The 23,269-nt window shown below is 43.7% G+C and overlaps 1 protein-coding gene across 2 annotated transcripts in view; it reads right to left on the bottom strand.

Annotated features, from left to right (window-relative positions):
* The window catches only part of SP3 (Sp3 transcription factor), a 107,678-nt gene that overhangs the window by 10,066 nt on the left and 74,343 nt on the right, over window positions 1–23,269 (bottom strand). For both annotated transcript variants that reach the window (XM_030208842.1, XM_030208843.1), the window contains one exon: window positions 11,463–11,659. In XM_030208842.1, the coding sequence (XP_030064702.1) occupies window positions 11,463–11,659 (197 nt within the window). The remainder of the gene's footprint in view (window positions 1–11,462; window positions 11,660–23,269) is intronic.

Genomic DNA, 23,269 nt, shown 5'->3' with positions numbered 1-23,269 from the left:
CACTACATTCTTCTGCCAAATTATTCACCGACAATCCCTTTATTAATTTCTCCACTATATCAATTTTCTCTTTTAATGAGAGGAGTGTGGTAGCCGTGTTAGTCCACTCTTAAGGTTATCAATGGAAATCTAAAAAAATAAAACATGGAAAAGAAAATAAGATGATACCTTTTTTATTTGACATAACTTAATACATTTCTTGATTAGCTTTCGAAGGGCAACCTTCGAAAGCTAATCAAGAAATGTATTAAGTTATGTCCAATAAAAAAGGTATCATCTTATTTTCTTTTCCATGTTTTATTTTGTTTGATTTCTATTGATAACCTCTTTTAATGACAAAATGTGCCTTTTCGCTTTGTTTCCATTTGCTTAAAGGGCTTTTTTTCTGCTGCATGCATATGAGTTATGAAAGGGCAAGGCTGTTTACTCTGCCGCATCCCCGCAAGCTGAAAGAGCAAGGCTTTTTTCTCTGCTGTATCCCCGCAAGCTGAAATAGCAAAGCTTTTTTCCTCTGCTGCATCTAGGCTGAAAGGGCATTTTTCTGCTGTGTATGAGTCAGGAAAGGGCAGGGCTTTTCTCTGTAGCATCCCCACTCCCGTTCACATCATTTCCTACAGCAGAATGGGCAGACCGTGAAGATTGGCTGGGAAGGTACATTACTATCGGGCGGATAATTGGTCCAGATAATTAGACATCTGGTAATCGGCGTTCGGATAATTGGCATTCTACTGTATACCAATGTTTATTTTTTTTATCAGTATCTTGGCATCTGAAACAGATGATTTGGTTTTATAAGCTGTGGAAAAGCCCTTGGTCCACCCCTACTCATGATATTTGCTGCTTTTATCGTAGGTTTTGTTTCTCCTTTTTTTGGTATGTCAGTTTTATAAATCACCATGACAATTGAGATCAGATATAGAAAGGAAGGTACTTGTGCCAGATTTGAATAAAATACATTATACATAGACATCAGCAAGTTCATTCTCTATTGCTGTCCGTTTTTGCACTTCATTGCAACAACTTAAGAAGGCACTAAAGACTTATTTTTTTGTACAGGCATTCTATGATGTGTAATCTTTAGGCTTTGACAGATTACTAACAGTATAACCTCTGGGAAAAAGTTTTGCTACAGATAAGATTGTGTGAGCATTTTTGTCTTTTATTTGATATTATTTTGTATGTTTTATTTTAAGCCGCTTGGTTTCAGATGGGATATAAATGTTTTAAATAAATAAAATAAATTCTAATGTGAATTTACCCAGTCAATACTTGAATAATTAAAATCACCCATTATTAATATTACTTACTTTTATAGTGCTACAGAAAATATGCAGCACTATACAGTAGTGGTAAGTATTCAGGTACAACATGTTCTGTAAGTCTACAATTTAAGTGGGTAGCTGAGGCAATAGGAGAAAGTGACCTGCCCAAGACCACTATAAGTGTCAGTCTCAGAAGGTGAAATTTGTTCTTACCTGCTAATTTCTTTTCCTTGATTCCGGCTACACCAAAACAGACTGACAGGTTTATGCCACCCCTACCAGCTAATGGAATCACAGAAACTGAACTTTCCAGCGATATCACTAGTGCAAAGAGTGGTGCAGCCTGGAATTGTCACTATGGTAATGTCCAAGCAGAATCACAGAAAAAGACCCACACACATATATACAGTCCCCCCTCCACCAAGGAAACCCCTGCAATGGAACAGAGAAAGCTAGAGAGGCAACAGAGTACAAGGCAGATGCCATGAGAGATCCCCCAGAGACAGCAGTCTTCCTGGATTGATCTTACTAGTCTAGCAGGAATCAAGGAAAGGAAATTTGCTGTTAAGAAATTTCACTTTCCTTTTCATACTGTTAAACCAGTCCAGACTGATGGGATATATGAAAGCTCTATCCCTCAGGGCAAAAGACTAGGCTCGCTCTAACTGCTCTCTACCTTGACTTAAATCATTTAGTCCTTAAAATAGTTTAACGAAGACCATATCACTTCTTTACAAATATACTCTCCAGTGTAACAGCCTAAGCCTCTGCCTGACAGATCATCTGATACCTTGTCAAATGCACTCTGAGATCTGCGAACACCATATTTCAACTGAGAATATATACCAACTTGATTGTAGACTTTATCCATTGCACCAGTGTGACCTTGGGATGGCACATTCCCCCTATGTAGCCCACTGAACAGCACAAAAAGCTGATCAGACTTTTGAAAAGAATTTATGACCTCCAAATAGCAAATCAGAATCCTGTGAATATAACAGCTTATGAAGTGACTTCACCCAACCCTCCACCTGACTCTTGGAAAAGCTGGGAAAGAGACCAACTGGTTTAAGTGAAAGGGCAAAACCACCTTAGGCAAGAAGGACGGTACCATAGATACTGAATCTGCCGAAAATGACAAGCAGGGATCCCTACATGAGAGGGCTTGTAATTCTGAGGGTTGTCTAGCTGAACAAATGGCCACCAGAAACACCACCTTCAAAGACAAATCTTTCAGAGAAGCCCATGTAGGCACAAAGGAAGGGCTCATAAAGGCACTGAGAACCAGACCTCAATCCTACCACAGAACAACTGAATGAACCAGCAAATGGATGTGACTGACACCCCATTAAAAAAAAAAAAATCATCTGCCAGGACCACCAGTGAACAAACTTCACACTGCCTCTGAAGCAGAAAAGGGCCACAACCTGAATTTGAGTGAATTAAGAGCCAACCCCTGGTCAAGGCCTCCCTGTAAGAAGGCTAGAATGAAAGCAAGTCTACCTGCCACAGTGACAATTTATGCTCCGCCCAACCAGCACTTTCAAGGACCAGGCCATAAGCAATCCTTGAAAATTGGCCCTTGACTTAGCAAAACTGGCCCCTTGGGCAACTGCAACAGGGACCCACCAATAAACTAACTAGATGCACATACCCTAGCTGATGGGGCAAGTCCAGGGCTCCCAGAATAACCAGAAATGGATGCTTCTTGATCCTCCTCAACACTAGGTTGATCAGCGACCATGGAAGGGAGACATACAGGGGTTCCTTCTTTAGCCAGTCTGCAAGAAAGTGTTGATCCCTGATGCTCCTCTGCACAGCACCATCAGACCGCAGATTGGAGCCCTAATGCTCCACTGCCAAGCCAAAAGCCTCAGTTCTCACTCTACCGGATCGAGAACCTGGCAACTGATATAATCTACCTGAATATTCTCCACACCTGTGACATAAACCATCAAGAATGCCAAAAAAATTGATCTCTGCATAGCTACACAGATAGCCGATATCTGTGCAGCTATGCACCCAAGGTGTAGCACAGATATGCCAATATCTGTGCTACACCTTGGGTGCCCCCTGCCTGCTCACATACGCTACTGCTGTGTCACTCACACAGCATTTTCCTTCAACAGGGAAGGGAAATGTACTAGCACCAATCAGATGGCCCTCACCTCCAGACAATTTATGGACTGCAACACTTTCAAGATTAAACACCTCTCTGCAACCTGACCCAAGCAGTAGGCTCCCCCACCCCCCAGACTGGTACCGGCAGTCTAGGGGGGCCCCCCTGAGGTGATGCAAAGACTCCAACCATGACAACTAGTTCCTTAGCACTCGTCAGTGGAAGCCAAACCTTGAAATGCTATTCTGGGGAATAGAGAGATAGAAGTGACACCTAGAGTAGCCTCACGTGTGACCTTTCCCAAGGAACCACTTCCAACACTGCTGGTCATGGAGCCCAAGAGCTATAATTAGTCCTGGACCCTTGGTGTCCTATCAGGTTCACAATGCTCTTCTCTGAGCTACAAGTTTGTCCACCATCTCCTGAGTGATTAAAAAGCACCCCCAATCTGGTGGAAGCTGACCGCCAAATACCTGAGCATCCGAGAAAGAACCAGATGACTCTTGGAATAACTGACAATCCAACCAAGAAGCTCAAGGAGCCCAAATCATTCTGGACATGACTACCTGTGAATCCTTTTCCAAGTATGTCTAGATCAGCCAATCATCAAAGAAGTCTTCTTCGTACAGGAAGGCTGCCACCACAATGATCTTGTCATGAGTGCCATCATAAGCCTAAAGGGAGACTACTCCTTCCTTATGAGAAACCGTCTCCTAACTCTAGAGAGGCTAAATAAGGAGGATGCCTCCTTCTCAGCCTCTCCAGCTTCCCAATACTGCTCTACCAATGGGAACCTGTTTCTCCACAGAATACCTACTGCCCACCCTGGAACTCGGACAGCTGGTTACTTAACCTAACAAGGGCTCTCCTTCTGCCTCAACATTCACAGAATACAAACTTGGGCCCTGCAGGCCTGACGGTTTGTTGCAGGCAATAAAGCAGTCAGCATAAATTGAGGACCTTGTGCCGAAGGCCTCCCACCACCATGGGCTTCCAAAGGACAAGGAAGTGGAATGAAACTGAACTCAATCCTTCAGAAGAGGCTATGCAGAGGTTGGAATCACAGAAACCATGTACTCTGCACCAAAGACAGCAGGCACTTCCATCAAAGACACAGACTCTTCAACAGCAAGCATCGGACCTGCAGCATCCTAATTCCTGCCCTGAAAGAAGCCAACTGTCTGGTGATTTGTTGAGTCATGAATGAACTCCCATCACAACTGAGGCAACAGGAGTCGGCCATGCTCTGATGTGCTGGATTCAGCACACCCCACCAGTGCTGCCCATTTGACATCATGCTGCCGAAGCCACCCACCACTAACTGGCTCATCTGATCAGCTTACTGATGCAGCCCAGGTATTCTTCCACCACCTCCGCCATGCCTTCAGAGTTCTCAGTTTCACTTTGCTGTCCTTTGTTTTACTTTATTGTACCATCCTTTTGTTTTTTTTTAACATCCTTCCAGAGTTTGTTGGGGGTGGGGGAGAAGACAAAGCAGACAAATGGCTACTCACCCCCGCAAGACCTCTACCTGCTCAGCCTCAACATCCCAAGGCCCAGAAGGTATTCAAGCAGGGTTTTGTGTAGGACAAGAAAGAGGATCTAGGGCATTGCTGTCACACCAGACGGCAAACCTCCTCCATTTGAAAGAGTAACACTTCTTCATGGAATCTTTCCTGGAAGCAAGCAAGACTCGGGAGACACCCTCTGAAAGACCCAAGGCGGCAAAATCTAAGCTCTCAACATCCAGGCCGTGAGAGCCAGAGACTGGAGGTTGGGATGTAAAAGTGACCCCTCGTTCTGGGTGATGAGGGTTGGAAAACATTCCAATCTCCATGGTTCCTCGGAGGATAACTCCAGAAGAAGAGGGAAACAAATCTGACACGGTCAGAAGGGAGCTATCAGAATCATGGTTCCGCAGTCTTGTTTGAGTTTCAGCAAAGTCTTCCCTATTAGAGGTATGGGAGGACATGCATACAGAAGGCCTGTTCCCCAATGCAGGAGAAAGGCATCTGACGCTAGTCAGCCGTGGGCCTGAAGCCTGGAACAGAACTGAGGGACCTTGTGATTGATCTGAGTGGCAAAAAGATCCACCGAGGGGGTGCCCCATGCTTGGAAGATCTTACGGACTACACCCATGTTCAGTGACCACTCGTGAGGTTGCATTACCCTGCTCAGTCTGTCGGCCAGACTGTTGTTTACGCCTGCCAGATAAGTGGCTTGGAGAAACATGCCGTGACTGCGTGCCCAAAGCCACATCTGGACGGCTTCCTGACACAGACAGCGAGATCTGGTGCCCCCCTGCTTGTTGGTGTAATATATGGCAACCTGATTGTCTGTCTGAATCAATATGACTTGGTTGGACAGCCGGTCTCTGAAAGCCTTTAGAGCGTGGATCGCTCGCAATTCCAGGAGATTGATCTGAAGAACTTTTTCCTGAAAGGACCAAGCTCCTTGAGTGTGAAGTCCATCTACATGAGCTCCCCATCCCAGGAGGGATGCATCAGTCATCCCAAGGACAGATTGGATTGAATCATCCACCACTGCAAGGAATTCCGAAGGTGGACAGTTTGATCACATCCTCTAGACTCCCCACAGCTTGATACCACTGGGAAGCTAGGGTCCATTGAGCTGATCTCATGTGTAGGCGTGCCATGGGAGTCACATGAACCGTGGAGGCCATGTGTCCCAGAAGTCCCAACATCTGCCGAGCCGTGATTTGTTGAGACACTCGAACCATGGACACTAGGGACAGGAGGTTGTCTGCCCTCACCTCGGGAAGATAAGCTCGAGCTGTCTTTGTGTTCAACAGTGCTCCAATGAATTCCAATTTTTGAACTGGGGTGAGATGGGACTTGGGAGTAATTGATCACGAACCCCAGCAGTTCTAGCACCTGAATAGTCATTCGCGTGGACTGTAGAGCGCCTGCCTCCGAGGTGCTCTTCACTAGCAATCGTAGAGATAAGGGAACACATGCACTCCCAGTCTGCGTAGCGACGCTGCGACTACAGCCAGACACTTTGTGAACACCCTGGGCGCAGACACCAGACCAAAGGGCAGTACACAGTACTGAAAGTGCTGTGTTCCTAGCCGAAATCGAAGATATCTCCTGTGACCTGGAAGTATCGAGATGTGTGTGTAAGCATCCAAGTCCAGACAGCATAGCCAATCGTTATCTTGAATCATGGGAAGAAGGGTGCGCAGGGAAACCATCCTGAACTTATTTGTTCAGGCCCCTTACGTCTAGGATGGGACGCATCCCCTCTGTTTTCTTTTGCACAAGGAAGTACCTGGAATAGAATCCCAGCCCTTCCCCTCCTGGTGGAACGGGTTCGACCGCACTGGCCTTTAGAAGGGCGGAGAGTTCCTCTGCAAGTACCTGCCTGTGCTGGGAGCTGTAAGAATGAGCCCCTGGTTGGCAGTTTGGAGGTTTGGATTCCAGATTGAGGGTGTATCCTAACCAGACTATTTGAAGAACCCACCGGGTGTAGGTTATGAGAGGCCACCTTTGGTGAAAAAACATCAACCTCCCCTCTACCAGCTAGTTGTCCGGTACGGACACTTTTACAGAGGCTATGCTGAACTTGAACCAGTCAAAAGCCCGTCCCTTGCTTTTGCTGGGGAGCAGAGTGGGCCTTAGACGCATGCTGTTGACGAGAACAAGCGCGCTGGGGCTGAGCCTGGGTAGGCTGCAGAGAAGCAGGAGTGTACCTACGCCTAGAGTAGGAATAGGGAGCACTTCTCTTCCCTCCAAAATACCTCCTAGATGAGGAAGTAGTAGCAGAAGACGTCTGGTGGGAGACAGAATCCATAGCATCATTATGCTTCTTGATCTGATCAACGAGATTATCCCCCCCCCCCCCCGGCAAGGAACATCCGCCATTCGCTGCTGGACAGAATGATCCACGTCAGAGACACGCAGCCATGAGAGTCTGCACATCGATCCTGGATGCTACATCAAAAGTGTCAAATGTACCTCTGGCCAGGAACTTTCAACACGCCTTCTGCTGCCTGACCACCTGGCGAAAAAGCACGGCCAGCTCCATAGGGAGTGCATCCACCAAGCTCGACAGTTGCTGTATCGAGTTCCGCAAGTGCACGCTCGTGAAGAGCTGGTAAGACTGGATTTTGGCGGCGAGCATAGCAGCCTGATACGTCTTTCTCCCAAAAGAATCAAGAGTCTTCTCTGTCTGGGGGCGCCAAAGCATAGTCTCTAGTACTCCTAGCTCTCTTGAGAGCGGAATCCACTACCATGGAATTGTGGGGTAATTGGGACCTCATCAATCCAGGTTCACCGTGGATCCAATATTGGGATTCAGCTTTCTTGTGAACCACTGGGCCAGACAGAGGGGCGGAGATAGTCTTCTTTCCAGCAGAGGGGAAGGGTCAGAGGGAATCCCAAATGACTCATCAGAAGAGAAGTACCTGGGATCTTCCTCTGATTCTCACGAGCGCTCCTGCTCAGTGTCGGATACAACCTGTGTCAAGGTACTCAGACACTGGACCTGCCTAGATGCCACGGAACATGTCCTCTGTGGCGATGTCGAGAACTTGATGCCCTATCCAACTGCGGCGAAGCTTCCTCCACCGACGTCGAAGAAGAGTCGACTTGGGTGGCAGCCGACGCTGATGCAGGAGGCAGCACCGCAGTCAGAGACCTCACCATAGGAGAAGGGCCAGACACCGCTGCAGCAGATGGTACAGTAGGCGCAAGCACCCCCAACACCGAAACTGATTGTCGCAGTAAGCCTTCCAGAAGTTCTGGAAACAAGGCCTGGATACGCTCGTCGAGAGCCGCCATCGGAGAAGGCTGTGGGGCCGGTGGAACAGGCGGTATGAGAATCCGTGGAGGCTCGGGAGCACGTACCGGGCTGCCAGGAGACAAACACATTGGCACCTCCTGTATCGAGGGGGAGCGGTCCTCTCGGCGCCGATGCTTCTGGGGCGCCGACTCTCTCGACACCCCAGAGCTCCTGTATCGTGTATTGACGGAGAACCATGACGGTGCTTCTTAGCCTTTGCTCGACGCCCGTCATCAAGACCGAAGAGGAGGACGTGGAATCCTCACATCTCCTCGGGGCTGGGTCCGACGAAGGTCGGTCCCGGGGGGGGCCTGCATAAAAGGAGGCCTCGAGGCAGGTGGAGACCCACTCGATGTCTCACTGCTCCCAGCGCGAGTTGGTCTCTCAGCAGCCATTACCTCTCTCCTCAACATCTATGCTCCTGTCGATGCCGCCAACCTCGGTATCGATGTCAATGTCGACGTCGAAGGACCAGACCAGGCCCCAAAAAGCTTTTCTTGTTGGGCTTCGACACACTTGTGTCCGTTTCCTCATACGAAGACACAAACTGCAAGCGGCTGGGCTATGGTTGGGCCCAAGGCACTGGATACACCAGGCATGGGTATCGGTACCTGAGATGGTCCGGCTGCACAGAGTACAACGTTTGAAGCCGCTGGGTGTCTTCGATGACATGGAAGGAAAAACGGCTTCGGCAAAATCAAACGACACGATTGTGCCAAAAAAGAAAAAGCACAAAAATGGGAAAAACCCGACCGCGCGGCCAAAAGGCCAGCCACGTCGAAAAAGAAAGGAAAGTTTAACAAGGGAAAAAGTAAAAGTAAGTACGGGAAACTACTTATACTTTTTTTTTTTTTTTTAAAAGATCAAACAAAAAACAAGCCGATCTCGAAAAGCACTGAGAAGTTCTTCCTGGGCCTGAGAGAGGAGCGATCAGAAAAAATGAACCACACCTCACTGCGGAGAAAAAAAGAACTGAATAGGCACGCTCGCACGGCAGGGGGAAGTTGTTTCCCTGCCCGCGCAACTCTCTCTAAAGACTTTGATTTTATTTTGCTTGCAAAATGTTTTGCCGATTCCTGGGCCGCCGCGGACGTCGACCCATATGTGAGAACAAGAAGCCTGCTCGCCCTCAGAGAAATAGTTGAATACCCCTAATTTAGGTATTCTCTTCCCTTTTACATGTGTAATTTCTATCAATAAAGAAGAACAGTATATTTATTTTCCTGTTAATATTTTTTTTCTATTTGACTTAATGCTCTTCTTAACATATGCCATTACCCCTCAACCAATTTGATCCACCCAAGATAACCAATATAATTTGTACTCAGGTAATAGTGTAATACTGGTTATCTTGCTTCAACTAGATTTCTGCAATGTCAATTATATCTACCTCTTTATTCAGTGCCATATGTTCTAACTCTCCCATGTTGGTTTTAGGCTTCTAGTATTCGCTTATATACATGCCAATGTTTTCTTTGTGTATGTTTACAACCTGCCTAGGAGTTGACAGGGATAATCTGGAAATCTTTCATTTATTTATTGTATTTGTATCCCACATTTTCCCACCTCTTTGCAGGCTCAATGTGGCTTACAATAATCATGAATAGTGGAAATTTATCAGGAAATGTATCAGAAAATACACATTTAGTGTTACAGTAGGATCTTGGGCAACATGATAAAGAAGAAACACCATAGTAGTATAACAAGCAGATTTTGTAAGGCAGTTCTGAATATATGTGTATGAGTTATGTATGTTCACATTGGTTGATTTTTGTGGTATGCCTTGTTCAAGAGATGGGTCTTGTGGAGGCCCAAACTAGCCTCCGATCGAGAGAGGATGCTGGACCTGATAGATCTTTGGTCTACCCCTGTATGGCATATCTTCTGTTCTGTCATAGGTCCACCTTAATGCCACCAATTTTCTTGCACATGGGAAGGTTTTTAGCATGTTTCTAACCCTCCCCCAACCTCCATATGATGTTTACCCACAAAACTCCATTTGAAAATTACCTTGAATAATTTTAGCTAGTATCAAGGAATGGAATTCCAAGTGCATGCAAAACTGATGTCAATATCAGAAAACAAGTCTATTAAAATCTATAGCCTATTTTATTTTCACAACATCTGTTTTCATTTCTCAAAATTAATACTAACTACCAAACACTGAAGCATAAATGTGACAAATGATAAATTTAAACAGGTATTATTGAAAATATACTATATCTGGAGTGCACAACTCAAACCTGAAGGGTAATATCAAAGTCTGTTTTTATAACCTTTGTATTTTAACAAAATAAGCAATTTACTCTCGATTCTTAAACCAAATGCATGCAATACATCTCCAGAACTGACTAATAAAGGGAGAAAAATAACAGTGAAGAAGCAAAAAAAAAAAAAAAAGGACACAAGAACTGGAAATCATTTTCAATTATTTGGATTTCTATTCCACATTGTATTACAGCCCAGGTCTGTATAGTTTGTAAAAGCATGCATCTTTCATAAACAGATGGCCTAGTTGGCAGTACAAATCTAGTACCCATACTACATGGAAGCTTCCAAAATGAGAAAAGCACACCATTACTTTTGGCACACATTTACAGTTCAGTAAATTGTGTCTAAGCTAGATAAAGTAACTTGTCCACCTGTAGGGGTATTTCCCTGTGATCTAGCCTAAGCTGATAAGTTTTATCAGGGAATAATTATTGCCCTAATTACTTATTTTCACCCTACACACCCACACTGCCAATACGATCCTATGTCCCAGGACTATCCGTTCTAGGTCGATGTGCTCCAATATACACTATGTTCCTCAAGAAAAGCAGAGGCCAAAGGACAAAGATACATAAGAAAAAAAAAGTCAAAACAACTTCAAGAGAAAAGGGCTGCTTGGAGAAAAGAAATGAACCAAAGTGCCCCCAGACCAAGCTTATGTATCTGCATTTATTTTTAGAGGGAGAAGAGTAATTTGGCAATTAAAGTTTTGCATCACAGATAATCCTTTATATTTTATAATTCTTCCTCAAAGCACAGAAGAGCCTTAGTAAATCAGGTCCTTAAATCTTATAAAAACAAACTTGCAAAACTTGATAACTATTAAAAGCTTTTGTTTACTACAGTGCTGACAAAAAGTGATTAATCAAATGTTTTTACAAAATTCACTATAATTTCTTGAATACACACTACAGACACTCCACAACTGTGAGAGGAAATTCTAGATCTGAAGATTTCCTTCCTAAAAGCTTATAGTACTGAGAAGAGGAAAAAAAAAAAGTAATAACCTGTGTGTGTTCTTCTGTGTCGCTGTAACTCATCACTGCGCGTAAACCTTTTGCCACAGAACATCCAATTGCATACAAAAGGACGTTCTCCTGAATGCCAGCGAAGATGGGCTCTCAGATGTGAAGTCTTTCCATAGACCTTACCACATCCTGGAATGTGACAGACATGCTGTTTCTTTTTTCCCAAATTGGCTCCTCTAAAATACAAGTGAAAAGGTTACTCAGAAAATGTTTTACAAGTTCTGGCAAATATTATCTAATCATGTTCTTTAGAATGACATTTCTTCACTTATTTGTAAGAAGTTGCCTGCAATGACAAATCCCTCATTTTATAACAGGTCACCTAAATTTAAGCAGTAGTTGCATACTTAAATTTATAGAATAACTAGCATTTATGCACAAACCCCAAGATTCTATAAATAGCTACTAAAGTTGCACATGCAAATCTGTACACGTAGTCGATTTTCACACATTACTGTGACCAAGGGAGGGAGGGGTATGGGTGTTCCTGAAAATTACGAGCACTGTAACAGAAAATGCCCAATCTGTGCCTAAATAAGACGTGGGCATTTACACCAGGTTTTCTGTGGCATAAAAGGCTGCGCATAAATTATAGTTGCAGGACGGCCACTACACACATTCTATAAACTGTGCCTAACTTTAGGCGAGCTAGAATACTGCTAAGTGTGTTTTTTTCAGCACAGATGTTTTTTTTAGTGCCATATATAGAATCTGGCCCAAAGCATGCACTTACATGTGTAAATAGCAGTATTGCAACCAACCACTATTCTACAATTACATGCTAAAATGGCTTAGCATGTAATTGGAATACAGGTGCTCACAGGGGAGGAGCATGGACAGGGCAGGGGCAACATTTGAATGCTTAATTTATAGAATATAACAAATTAGGAATGTAAATGTATTTACTTATTTGTAATACTAGATACACCGTTCCTCTAGTACAAACCAAAGTGAATTACAAAAATGTAGACAGACGGTGTGAAAGAATCAGAATATGTACCTGCTAATAATTTGTGTAATTGTGGTATATGTTATATTTTATATGCTGCTGTGTTATAGTATTCATGTTTTTAGGCCCCCATAACATCATTTTGTGGCTGAACCATTAGCAGGTACATATTCTGATTCTTTCACACCGTCTGTCTACAGACCAACTCAACCGCTCAATTTTATAAACTGGCACTGCCATTAGGTGCAATGCTAAGCACTGGGTGTCAATTCTATAACAGCATCTCTGCACCAAGATAATGTTATAGAATACTAGCATAAGTGGCAGGGACAGACCTAAGTTTAAATGTGACCATTTATGCCATGTCAACGGCAGGTGTAAATGGGTGAGCCTACAAATAGAAATCTTTATAAGATAGGTAACTCAATTAAATAGGCCTTTTATAACTCCATGGTGGTAAAACAATGTCGGAAGGCGATGGCCAAAGCCATAAGGATGCTGTGCTGCACAAAGAGGGGCATAACCAAAAGAAAGGAGAAAAATCATAATGCCCCCCGTACAGGACACTGGTGAGGCTTCATCTGGAATATTCATGTTCAGTTTTGGAAGCCTTATCTCACCAAGAATATGAAGGAACTAAAGTACCGAGGAAAGCAACCAAAGTGATGACAGGTTTCTACAGAAGACATGACAAGAGACTGGAGGTCCTAAATATAAATATGTATACCCCAGAGGAGAGTAGAGACAGAAGTTATATAATACAGACCTTTAAATATTTGAAATATATTACACGGAAAGTGTGAGTATCTTTTCTGGTGGAATCAAGGATATAAATTTGATGTGTGTTGGCCCATAAAAGATAAAGGGCCCTGTTTACTAAGGTGTGCTAACATTTTTATCATGCGCTAATGCTAGACACACCCATATATTCCTATGGGTGTCTCTAGCATTAGTAGCGCAGCTTAATAAACAAGATCCATAAAAACCTGGAGGATATAAAATAAGCGAGGGGGGGAAGGGTGGCAGAGTACTAGGGTAAGAACTTTTAAGCAAGGGAAAACAAGTTCTAATAATCAATTTGACCTGGCTATTGCCTTTGACACGGTAGACCATAAATTGTTGTTCGTGAAACTTAATAAAATTGGGACTTCAAGAAAGGTATTGACTTGGCTTCATGGTTCCTTAGCCAACAGATCTTACAGGGTTAAGACTGAGGGGAAGTTATCTAACTCTTGGAAGGTTATACGTAGAGTGCCTCAGGGCTCACCACCATCTCCCATATTATTTAGGGGGTCTTTTTCTAAAGCTTAGCTTGAGCTATCTGCAGAAGGGCCCATTTTATTCCTATGGGCCCTGATGCAGATAACTCGAACTGAGCTTTAGTAAAAGACCCCCTTAATGCTTTACTTTGTTTTCTGGGAAAATAAATTACATCAACTTGGAATACAAGTTATTTATGCAGATATTACCTTTTTTTTTTTTTATTGCACTTGTATCCCACATTTTCCCACCTATTTGCAGGCTCAATGTGGCTTACAAAGACCTGTTATGGCATTGCCATCCCAGGGTAGAGAATACAATTGGTGTTACAAAGAAATCAAGGACACAGGAGGATTTGGTTAGATAGTTATAGAAAGATACATTCTGAGTGAGTAGATGTTGACATAATAGTTGGTTATGGGTTTTCGTGGTAGGCTCTGTGAGTTTTCAGAGATTTGCAGAAATGACAATTCGGTGATCGTTCTCAAGTGGGTTGGAAGTGTATTCCACAGCTGCGTACTTATGTAAGAAAAACTGGTCGCATGTGCTAATTTGTATTTTAATCCCTTACAGCTGGGGAAGTGCAGGTTGAGAAAGGTGCAGGAAGATCTTTTAGAATTTCTGGGTGGTAGGTCCACGAGGTCTAGCATGTAGGTTGGCGCATCTCTGTAAATGATTTTATGAACAATCATGCATATCTTGAACGCGAAACGTTCTTTCAGAGGGAGCCAGTGTAGTTTCTTTCTTAGGGGTTTTGCGCTTTCATATTTTGTTTTACCAAATATGAGTCTGGCTGCGGTGTTCTGGGCTGTTTGCAGTTTCTTGATGACTTGTTCTTTACAGCCAGCGTACAGTGCATTACAATAGTCCAGGTGACTTAGTACCACTGACTGTACTAGGTTCCGAAAGATGGCTCTTGGAAAGAAAGGTTTTACTCTTTTGAGTTTTCACATGGAGTGGAACATTTTCTTATTAGTTGAATTCTCCCAAACCTTAGAAACCATTTTCCCCAGAATCTTCTATTCCTATATTGCAATGGTGGAAAACGGAGTATCTCTGCATCGCTTTAAATTGAATAAAGAAAACACTACATTTCTTGTAATAAGACCTAGTCAAGTGATCTCCAATATTCATCTGATATTGGAGGTTTGCGTATTCCACACAAATCATCAATAAAAATTTAGGGGGTTAACTAGATTGCACTCTATCTTTTTAAACCAATGTTAATCTGATTAAAAAGGTTTTCTTTTTATTAAGATGGTTACAGCATGTTAAGAACTAATTCAGGATTTGATCAATTTAAGTCGATTGTTCAAGCTTTGGTTCTGACACAATTTGATTATCGTAATATTTTTATATGTAGGATGTTTGGATAAAATGCATAGAAAGCTGCACACATTACAGAACATAACAGCAAGGTTATATTCTGCAAAGAAGTTTGATAATGTTACGCCTTTATTTGGAAAATTACATTGGTTACCATGTAAGGCAAGAGGTATTTTTAATAGATGTACAATGAATTTTTAAATTTTTTATGGAGAAGCTTCGTTTTATACAAACGAGTTGCTAATCTTTCCTCCAATTTTTAGTAATTTACAAGTGAGGGATCAACTTAGACTTCATTTTCCAAGTAGAAAGGAGGTGCGGTACACACACGGATGTTTTAACTGACTTACTTACCAGACAGCAAAATTATGGAAAAAGTTTTCCTTGTAAATTAAGAAAGGAGACAAATTACTGGATGTTTTGTAAGCAGCTTCAAGCCTTTCTTTCTATTTCAAAATTATGTCTTGGGTAAATGTAAGATGTGGTTTTTTTCTTTCAATTTTTCATAGTCAGTACAATAAGCCCTGTATCAAGCAGTCAATTACAGCCCACATCATGGAAGGTGACAAAGCATGAAACAAGAAAATAACCTACGAAATCAAGACATCTGTCACAATATAACCTGGTCTAAACACAAAGACAATATAATATTTCTCCATCTATGATCACATCATTTGAATTCATTATCTGTTAATAGTCTTTATAGCTGATCTGGTTCAAAGAAAACAGTTAGAATCTAAAAAACTAATAATACACTTAGAAGGAAATTTCAAAAAGAATGCAGCTCCCAGAGCCAAAACCCTAGGCTTAAAATTAAGCTGGTGTAACTCCGGAAACATCTGTAAAAAAATCTGGATTTTTCCTCCACAGAAAAGACACTCTTTCGTAAAATAATTTTTCAATACCAACGTTTTATCAATTTCTGAGGAAAGAGAGACTAAAAGGGTTGAATGCTCAGAAGAATCATCCTGAATAGTTTCAAAAAAAGAGCAGTTAAATCTAAAATATATCTTTACCCTTAACAGATAATAAACCTCAGCCTTAATGCCTCCTGACCTACCCTCAAAACTTAAAAGGCAAATATAGCATTTTGTAACCACAATATCATCAGCATTAGTTAAAGCTAATACTTCTTTGAAATATTTTCTCAAGAGAATCTCCTCAGATAGCAAAGAGTACATTAGGAAATTCAAAAATCTCAAGTTTAATAGTTTAAAATACTTGATATACCACTCTTCTAATACAAACCACAGTGGTTTATAAAAGAAAATAATGATCACATTAAGAAAAAACGCCAATCATGATAGAAAAGTAAGATACATCAAACACTCAAATAAGTTCACATTTATGCATGTACAAATCAAACTTGGGTATACACAAAGTATCACATACCAAGTAAAGTGAGTTAATTTTGTTAGGCAGACTGGATAGACCGTACAGGGCTTTATCTGCCATCATTTACTATGTTACTATAGCGAAGATACTTACCTGTAGCAGGTATTCTCCGAGGACAGCAGGTTGATTGTTCTCACATGTGGGTCGATGTCTGCATCTGCCCAGGAATCGGCATTTTGCAAGTAAAATATAAAAAAAAGTTTTGCCAGAGTCTTCTGGTGCGCATACGCGGACTGATTTCCCACCCGTCCCTCAGTTAAATCAAAAAGCATAAAAAGAAACAACTAACAACTCCAAAGGGGAGGTGGGCGGGTTTGTGAGAACAATCAGCCTGCTGTCCTCGGAGAATACCTGCTACAGGTAAATATCTTCGCTTTCTCAGAGGACAAGCAGGCTGCTTGTTCTCACATGTGGGGTATCCCCAGCAACCAGGCTCACTCAAAACAACGAACATTGGTCAATTGGGCCTCACAATGGTGAGGACATAACTTAGATTGACCTGAAGCCATAAACAACTGAGAGTGCAGCCTGGAACAGAACAAAAATGGGTCTAGAGGGGTGGAGTTGGATTCTAAACCCTGAACAGATTCTGCAGCACTGACTACCTAAACCGACTGACACATTGGGTATCCTGCTGAAGGCAGTAGTGAGATGTGAATGTGTGAACTGATGACCACGTTCCAGCCTTGCAAATCTCTTCAATGGAGGCTAACTTCAACTGAGCCACTGACGCAGCCATGGCTCTAACATTATGAGCCGTGACATGGCCCTCCAGAGTCAGCCCAGCTTGGGCATAAGTGAAGGAAATGCAATCCGCTAGCCAATTTGAGATTGTGCGTTCTCGGATGGCGACACCCCTCCTGTTGGGATCGAAAGAAACAAACAACTGGGCGGACTGTCTGAAGGGCTTTGTCCGCTCCACGTAAAAGGCCAATGCTCCCTTGCAGTCCAAGGTATGCAAACTGTTTTCGCCAGTGCAGGTATGAGGACGGGGAAAGAATGTTGGCAAGACAACTGACTGGTTCAAATGGAACTCCGACACCACCTCTGGCAGGAACTTAGGGAGCGTGCAGAGGACTAATCTGTTGTGATGAAATCTGATATAAGGCGCATGTACTACCAAGGCCTGAAGCTCACTGACCCTACGAGCTGAAGTAACAAGAAAATGACCTTCCAGGTAAAGTACTTCAGATGGCAGGTATTCAGTGGCTCAAAAGGAGCTTTCATCAGCTGGGTGAGAATGACGTTGAGATCCCATGACACTGGTGGAGGTTTGAAAGGGGGATTTGACAAAAGCAAACCTTTCATGAAGCGAACAACTAAAGGCTGTCCTCTATACGGCTATGAAAAGCCTAATCGCACTAAGGGGAACTCTTACGGAGTTGGTCTTGAGACCAGACTCTGACAAATGTAGAAGGTATTCAAGCAGGGTCTGTGTAGGGCAAGAAAGAGGATCTAGGGCCTTGCTGTCACACCAGACAGTAAACCTCCTCCATTAACACCTCTTTGTGGAATCTTTTCTGGAAGCAAGCAAGACTCAGGAGGCACTCTCTGAAAGACCCGAGGAGGCAAATTCTTAGCTCTCAACATCCAGGCCGTGAGAGCCAGAGACTGGAGGTTGGGATGTAGAAGCGACCCCTCGTTCTGAGTGATGGAAAACACTCCAATCTCCACAGTTCTTCAGAGGACAACTCCAGAAGAAGAGGGAACCAAATCTGACACTGTCAGAAGGGTGCAATCAAGATCATGGTTCCGCAGTCTTGTTTGAGTTTCAGCAAAGTCTTCCCCACTAGAGGTATGGGAGGATATGCATACAGAAGGCCTGTCCCCCAGTGTAGGAGAAAGGCATCTGACGCTAGTCTGTCGTGGGCCTGAAGCCTGGAACAGAACTGAGGGACCTTGTGATTGATCTGAGTGGCAAAAAGATCCACCGAGGGGGTGCCCCACGCTCGGCATATCTTGAGGACTACACCCATGTTCAGTGACCACTCGTGAGGTTGCATTATCCTACTCAACCTGTCGGCCAGACTGTTGTTTACGCCTTCCAGATAAGTGGCTTGGAGAAACATGCCGTGACGGCGAGCCCAAAGCCACATCTGGACGGCTTCCTGACACAGAGGGCGAGATCCAGTGCCCCCCTGCTTGTTGGTGTAAAACATGGCAACCTGATTGTCTGTCTGAATTAAGATTACTCGGTTGGACAGCCAATCTCTGAAAGCCTTTAGAGCGTTAACATATCGCTCGCAATTCCAGGAGATTGATCTAAAGACCTTTTTCCTGAAAGGACCAGGCTCCCTGAGTGTGGAGCCCATCTACATGAGCTCCCCATCCCAGGAGAGATGCATCCGTCGTCAGCACTTTTCATGGCTGAGGAACTTGGAATGTTCACCCCATGGTCAAATTGGATCGAATCATCCACCACTGAAGAGAATTCCGAAAGTCGGTGGACAGTTGGATTACATTCAGGTGGATTACATCCTCTAGATCCCCCGCAGCTTGAAACCACTGGGAAGCTAGGGTCCATTAAGTTGATCTCATATGTAGAGACGTGCCATGGGCATGACATGAACTGTGGAGGCCATGTGCCCCAGAAGTCTCAACATCTGCCGAGCCGTCACCTGCTGAGACGCTCGAACCAAGGACACCAGGGACAGAAGGCTGTCCGCCCTTGCCTCGGGAAGATAAGCTCAAACTGTCTGAGTGTTCAGCAGAGCTCCAATGATTTCCAATTTTGGGACTGGGGTGAGATGGGACTTGGGATAATTTATGATGATCCCCAGTAGCTCCAGCACCTGAATAGTCATTCGCATAGACTCCAGAGCATCCTCCTTCGAGGTGCTCTTCACCAGCCAATCGTCGAGATAAGGAAACACATGCACTCCCAGTCTGCATAGCGACTCTGCAACTATAGCTAGGCATTTGGTAAACACTCTGGGTGCAGGCGCCAGGCCAAAAGGCAGTACACAGTATTGAAAGTGCTGCGTTCCCAGCCAAAATCGAAGATACTTCCTGGGAGCTAGAAGTATCGAGATGAGTGTGTAAGCATCCTTTAAGTCCAGAGAGCGTAGACAATTGTTTTCCTGAATCATGGGAAGAAGTGTGCCTAGGGAAACCATCCTGAACTTTTCTTGGATAAGAAATTTGTTCAGGGCCCTTAGGTCTAGGATGGGACGCATCCCCCGTTTTCTTTTGCACAAGGAAGTATCTGGAATAGAATCCCAGCCCTTCTTCCCCTGGTGGAACGGGTTTGACCGCTTGGGCCTGTAGAAGGACGGAGAGTTCCTCTACAAGTACCTGCAAGGACTGAGCTCCCGGTAGGCAATTTGGAGGCTTGGATTCCAGATTGAGTGTGTATCCTAACAGGACAATTTGAAGAACCCACTGGTCGGAGGTTATAAGAGGCCACCTTTGGTGAAAATAACATTAACCTCCCCCCAAATGGCAAGTAGTCCGGTACAGACACGTTTACTGAGGCTATGCTGAACTGGAGCCAGTCAAAAGCCCGTCCCTTGCTTTTGCTGGGGAGCCGCAGTGGCCTTAGGCGCACGCTGTTGACGAGAACGAGCGTGCTGGAACAGCCTGGGTAGGCTGCTGAGAAGCCCATCATCGAGACACCTCAGTACCAATGAGAACGCGGAATCCTCATGCCTCCTCGGGGCCGGGTCCAACAAAGGTCGGTCCCGGGGGGCCTGCATAACAGGAGACCTCGAGGCAGGTGGAGACCCACTCGATGCCTCACTGCTTCTAGCGCAAACTGGTCTTTCAGCAGCCATTACCTCCGTTCATGTCGATGCTTCCCTTGATGTCGACGCCGCCGACCTCGGTACTGATGTCGAAGGACCGGACCGAGCCTCAAAAAGCTTTTCATGTTGAGCTTCGAGATGCTTGGATCCATTTCCTCATACGAAGACACAAACTGCAAGTGGCTGGGCTATGGTTGGGCCCAAGGCACTGGATACACAAGGTGTGGGTATCGGTACCTGAGATGGTCCGGTTGCACCGAGTACAACGTTTGAAGCCGCTGGGTGTCTTCGATGACATGGAAAGAAGTTATGTTATTCACTTCTGCAGGTTTCCCAGTTATGCCCCACTAGTTGGAAGATCTAAACTGATTTTCCAACTTTTCAATTTGTCTATGAAGAAATAAACTCCCTCTAATCCCAGAAGACCCCACTTGATGGAGAGAAGTCAATGAGAGTCTGCCTTCTTAGAAAAATCATTTAATTGTTGAAAATTCTGATCCATTTTTTCTACCTTGGAGACCACTCTGAAAAAAATCACAGAGCTACTGTGCTGGACCTTGGAGTATAGCATCAGTCCTCTTCACAACTTTCCAGACATCAAACAATGAAATTTGTGAGGCTTCAGCTTCATCAACTGGAGCCTTTTTAGGAAATGCAACAGGTTGCAGCTGACCAGCAGATGTTTCTGGATGTAAAGTAGACTGATGCCCAGCAAACTTTTCTCCTTCTGCGGAGAAACCACCTTAGGATAAACCCACAGAGGGGGGGGGGGGGGGGAAGAAGGGAAGTAGTAGGTCAGAGGTCTCCAACACATGTCCCCCACAGTCTATTTTTTCGGTCCTCAAATTCAGCGACCTCTGCCACTACTGCAGGTAGAGAAAAGGCCCTGTGATGCTCCGCTGGGTTGCATGTGCCTACGTAGTCACATTGATGTGCATGCATGCACATGCATGCACACAAATGCAAGTCAACTCGCTTCTCCTCATGCATGCATGTCAATGTGACCACACAGGCATACACAAACCAGCGGAGTTTTGTAGGGCCTTTTCTCTACCTGCAATAGTGGCAAAACATCCCAGTGGTGCACCTCTACTCCAGCTCAGCCCCAATTTGAAAATGCCATCATCAGAAAACATAAATGTGCCCCTGAGAGCACCTCCTATCAACTTGAATACAAGTTTTCATGTCATGGTAGCCAACTTTCAGATGTTTTATCCACATACCTTGGGATTCTATAAATGGCGGCTCAATTTCCACGTAATTTATAATGATGCGTGCAACTTAATTGTTTAACTAGCTAATCAGCACTATTAAGTGGATGTCAGCAACCAATTATCCTCACTAATTGGCATTAAGTTTTATACACACAACTTGCTAAGCATATTCTGAAACTTGGTGCGCATGAATTCTAAGTCACAGTTGAAAAGTGGGCTTAGTAATGGGAGTGGAATTGGCGGGTCATGGGCGTTTCTAAAATCTATGCGCATTGCTATAGAATATACCTGCTCCGCACCCAATTTAAGCGTAGGGATTTACACCAGGTTTAGTTGACGTAATTGACCGTGACCAAATTTAGTCATGTGGAGCAACATTCGGCATATTCTATAACGTACACCTAAATTAAAGCATACTTTACAGAATCCACTTGGTTTCTGTGCGGAAATTGAGGGGCAATATACAGAATCTAGCCTATAATTCCTTTGAAAAGAGGTGAGCAATGTCCTTGACTATTATATTGAATTTTTCCACTCAAAATGCAAGATATTACATTTGTAACACACCCCCTCCTCTCCCGCAGTATACTATTTCTTTTATTTGCAGAGCGCTATTAAGGATAAAAATAATTTCTTTCCTTTGGGCTCATATGGGATGGGGTGGATTTAATAGTAACACAGAAACAGTGTCATTTATGTTTTTTTGTAACAGTTAAGCCAAAATAAAGCAAATTAAAAAAAAATCCTTGTAGAATCAAAATTAGCATTTAAAATTACATTTATAAACCTAAAATCTTTTAGTGGCCTCCGAAGCTTTCTCGTGTCCACTTTGCAGCTCTTAAAAAGGGTTGGAGACCACTGCCATCGTTCTCCTGAACTTAATGAGCCACCAAAATCTAAGCCTGCTATTAGAGAGGAGGAAGCATCCTTACTCAGCAGCTGCAAGTCTCTCTCTATCAGCCCAGGGGCAGACGACATGTTCACTGCTGGATGTTAAGAAAGCCTCCAGTGTCCTGGCCCACCGTAGCTCCAAAGGGGCCTGGCATGCCTCTTAGGGCATGGGGCCACAACCTGCGGCCACACCGCAAGGAGACTGAAGCATTTTATACCCTGTCAGCCCGCATTGATGACATCAGCAGGCTGATGCTGGAATCAGGGGTGCATGTTGCCAGATGGTAGTAAACATCTCCAGGTGCCTCAGGTCACTATCCAGGCTCCTCCATACTACTCCCTCTTCCTCCCTAAGATGTGAATTTTTTATTTTTATATGCGCTGTATTCCTAGTTTTCTTTTTTATAAACCGCAATGAACTGGAAACAGTATATGTGGTATATAAGTGATAAATTGGTGTGACATTTTTCCAATGTTTATCCAATAAACAACTAATCACTACTTCTATGTTTCCTTGGGTTGGGTTACTTTGGCTTCAAGTATAACTGGATTATAACTGAGCAGACTGGGTTATGTGTTTATTTCCAGCTTGTACTATTATGCTTAATCTTGTGTCATAAGTGAAGACTGTCTTCTCTCAGAATTCTTTTTTGTTGTTGCTATCTAGACTCAGTTTTTGAATTGGAAACTTCTATAATGTTGCCCTTTTGTTTTTATTGTCCTTCAATTATTATTGCTTTGTAAACTGCCTTGATGTGAAAGAAAAAGCAGTATAGTAAAACAGACAAAACTTCATCAAGAAACCTGTTATGATGCTCCCACTCAAAAACTGGGTGAAAGGTTTACTGAACACCTGTTTATGTCACCATCTTTCTCTTTGCCTAATCCTTGGAGCTGCTGCTACTGCCTTTGCCTAGTATACTGATGATAGGAACATCTGACAGAAAAATAGTCTCGGTGATTCTTCAAAGCTGAAGGCAGTATTTGGAAAGGGGAATAGTGATCTTT

The sequence above is a fragment of the Microcaecilia unicolor genome, chromosome 7, assembly GCF_901765095.1.
Source record: "Microcaecilia unicolor chromosome 7, aMicUni1.1, whole genome shotgun sequence".
In the NCBI taxonomy this organism is placed as follows: Eukaryota; Metazoa; Chordata; class Amphibia; order Gymnophiona; family Siphonopidae; genus Microcaecilia; species Microcaecilia unicolor.
The sequence above is the reverse complement of the archived record's forward strand: the minus strand, read 5'-3'. Positions and strand labels throughout refer to the sequence as shown.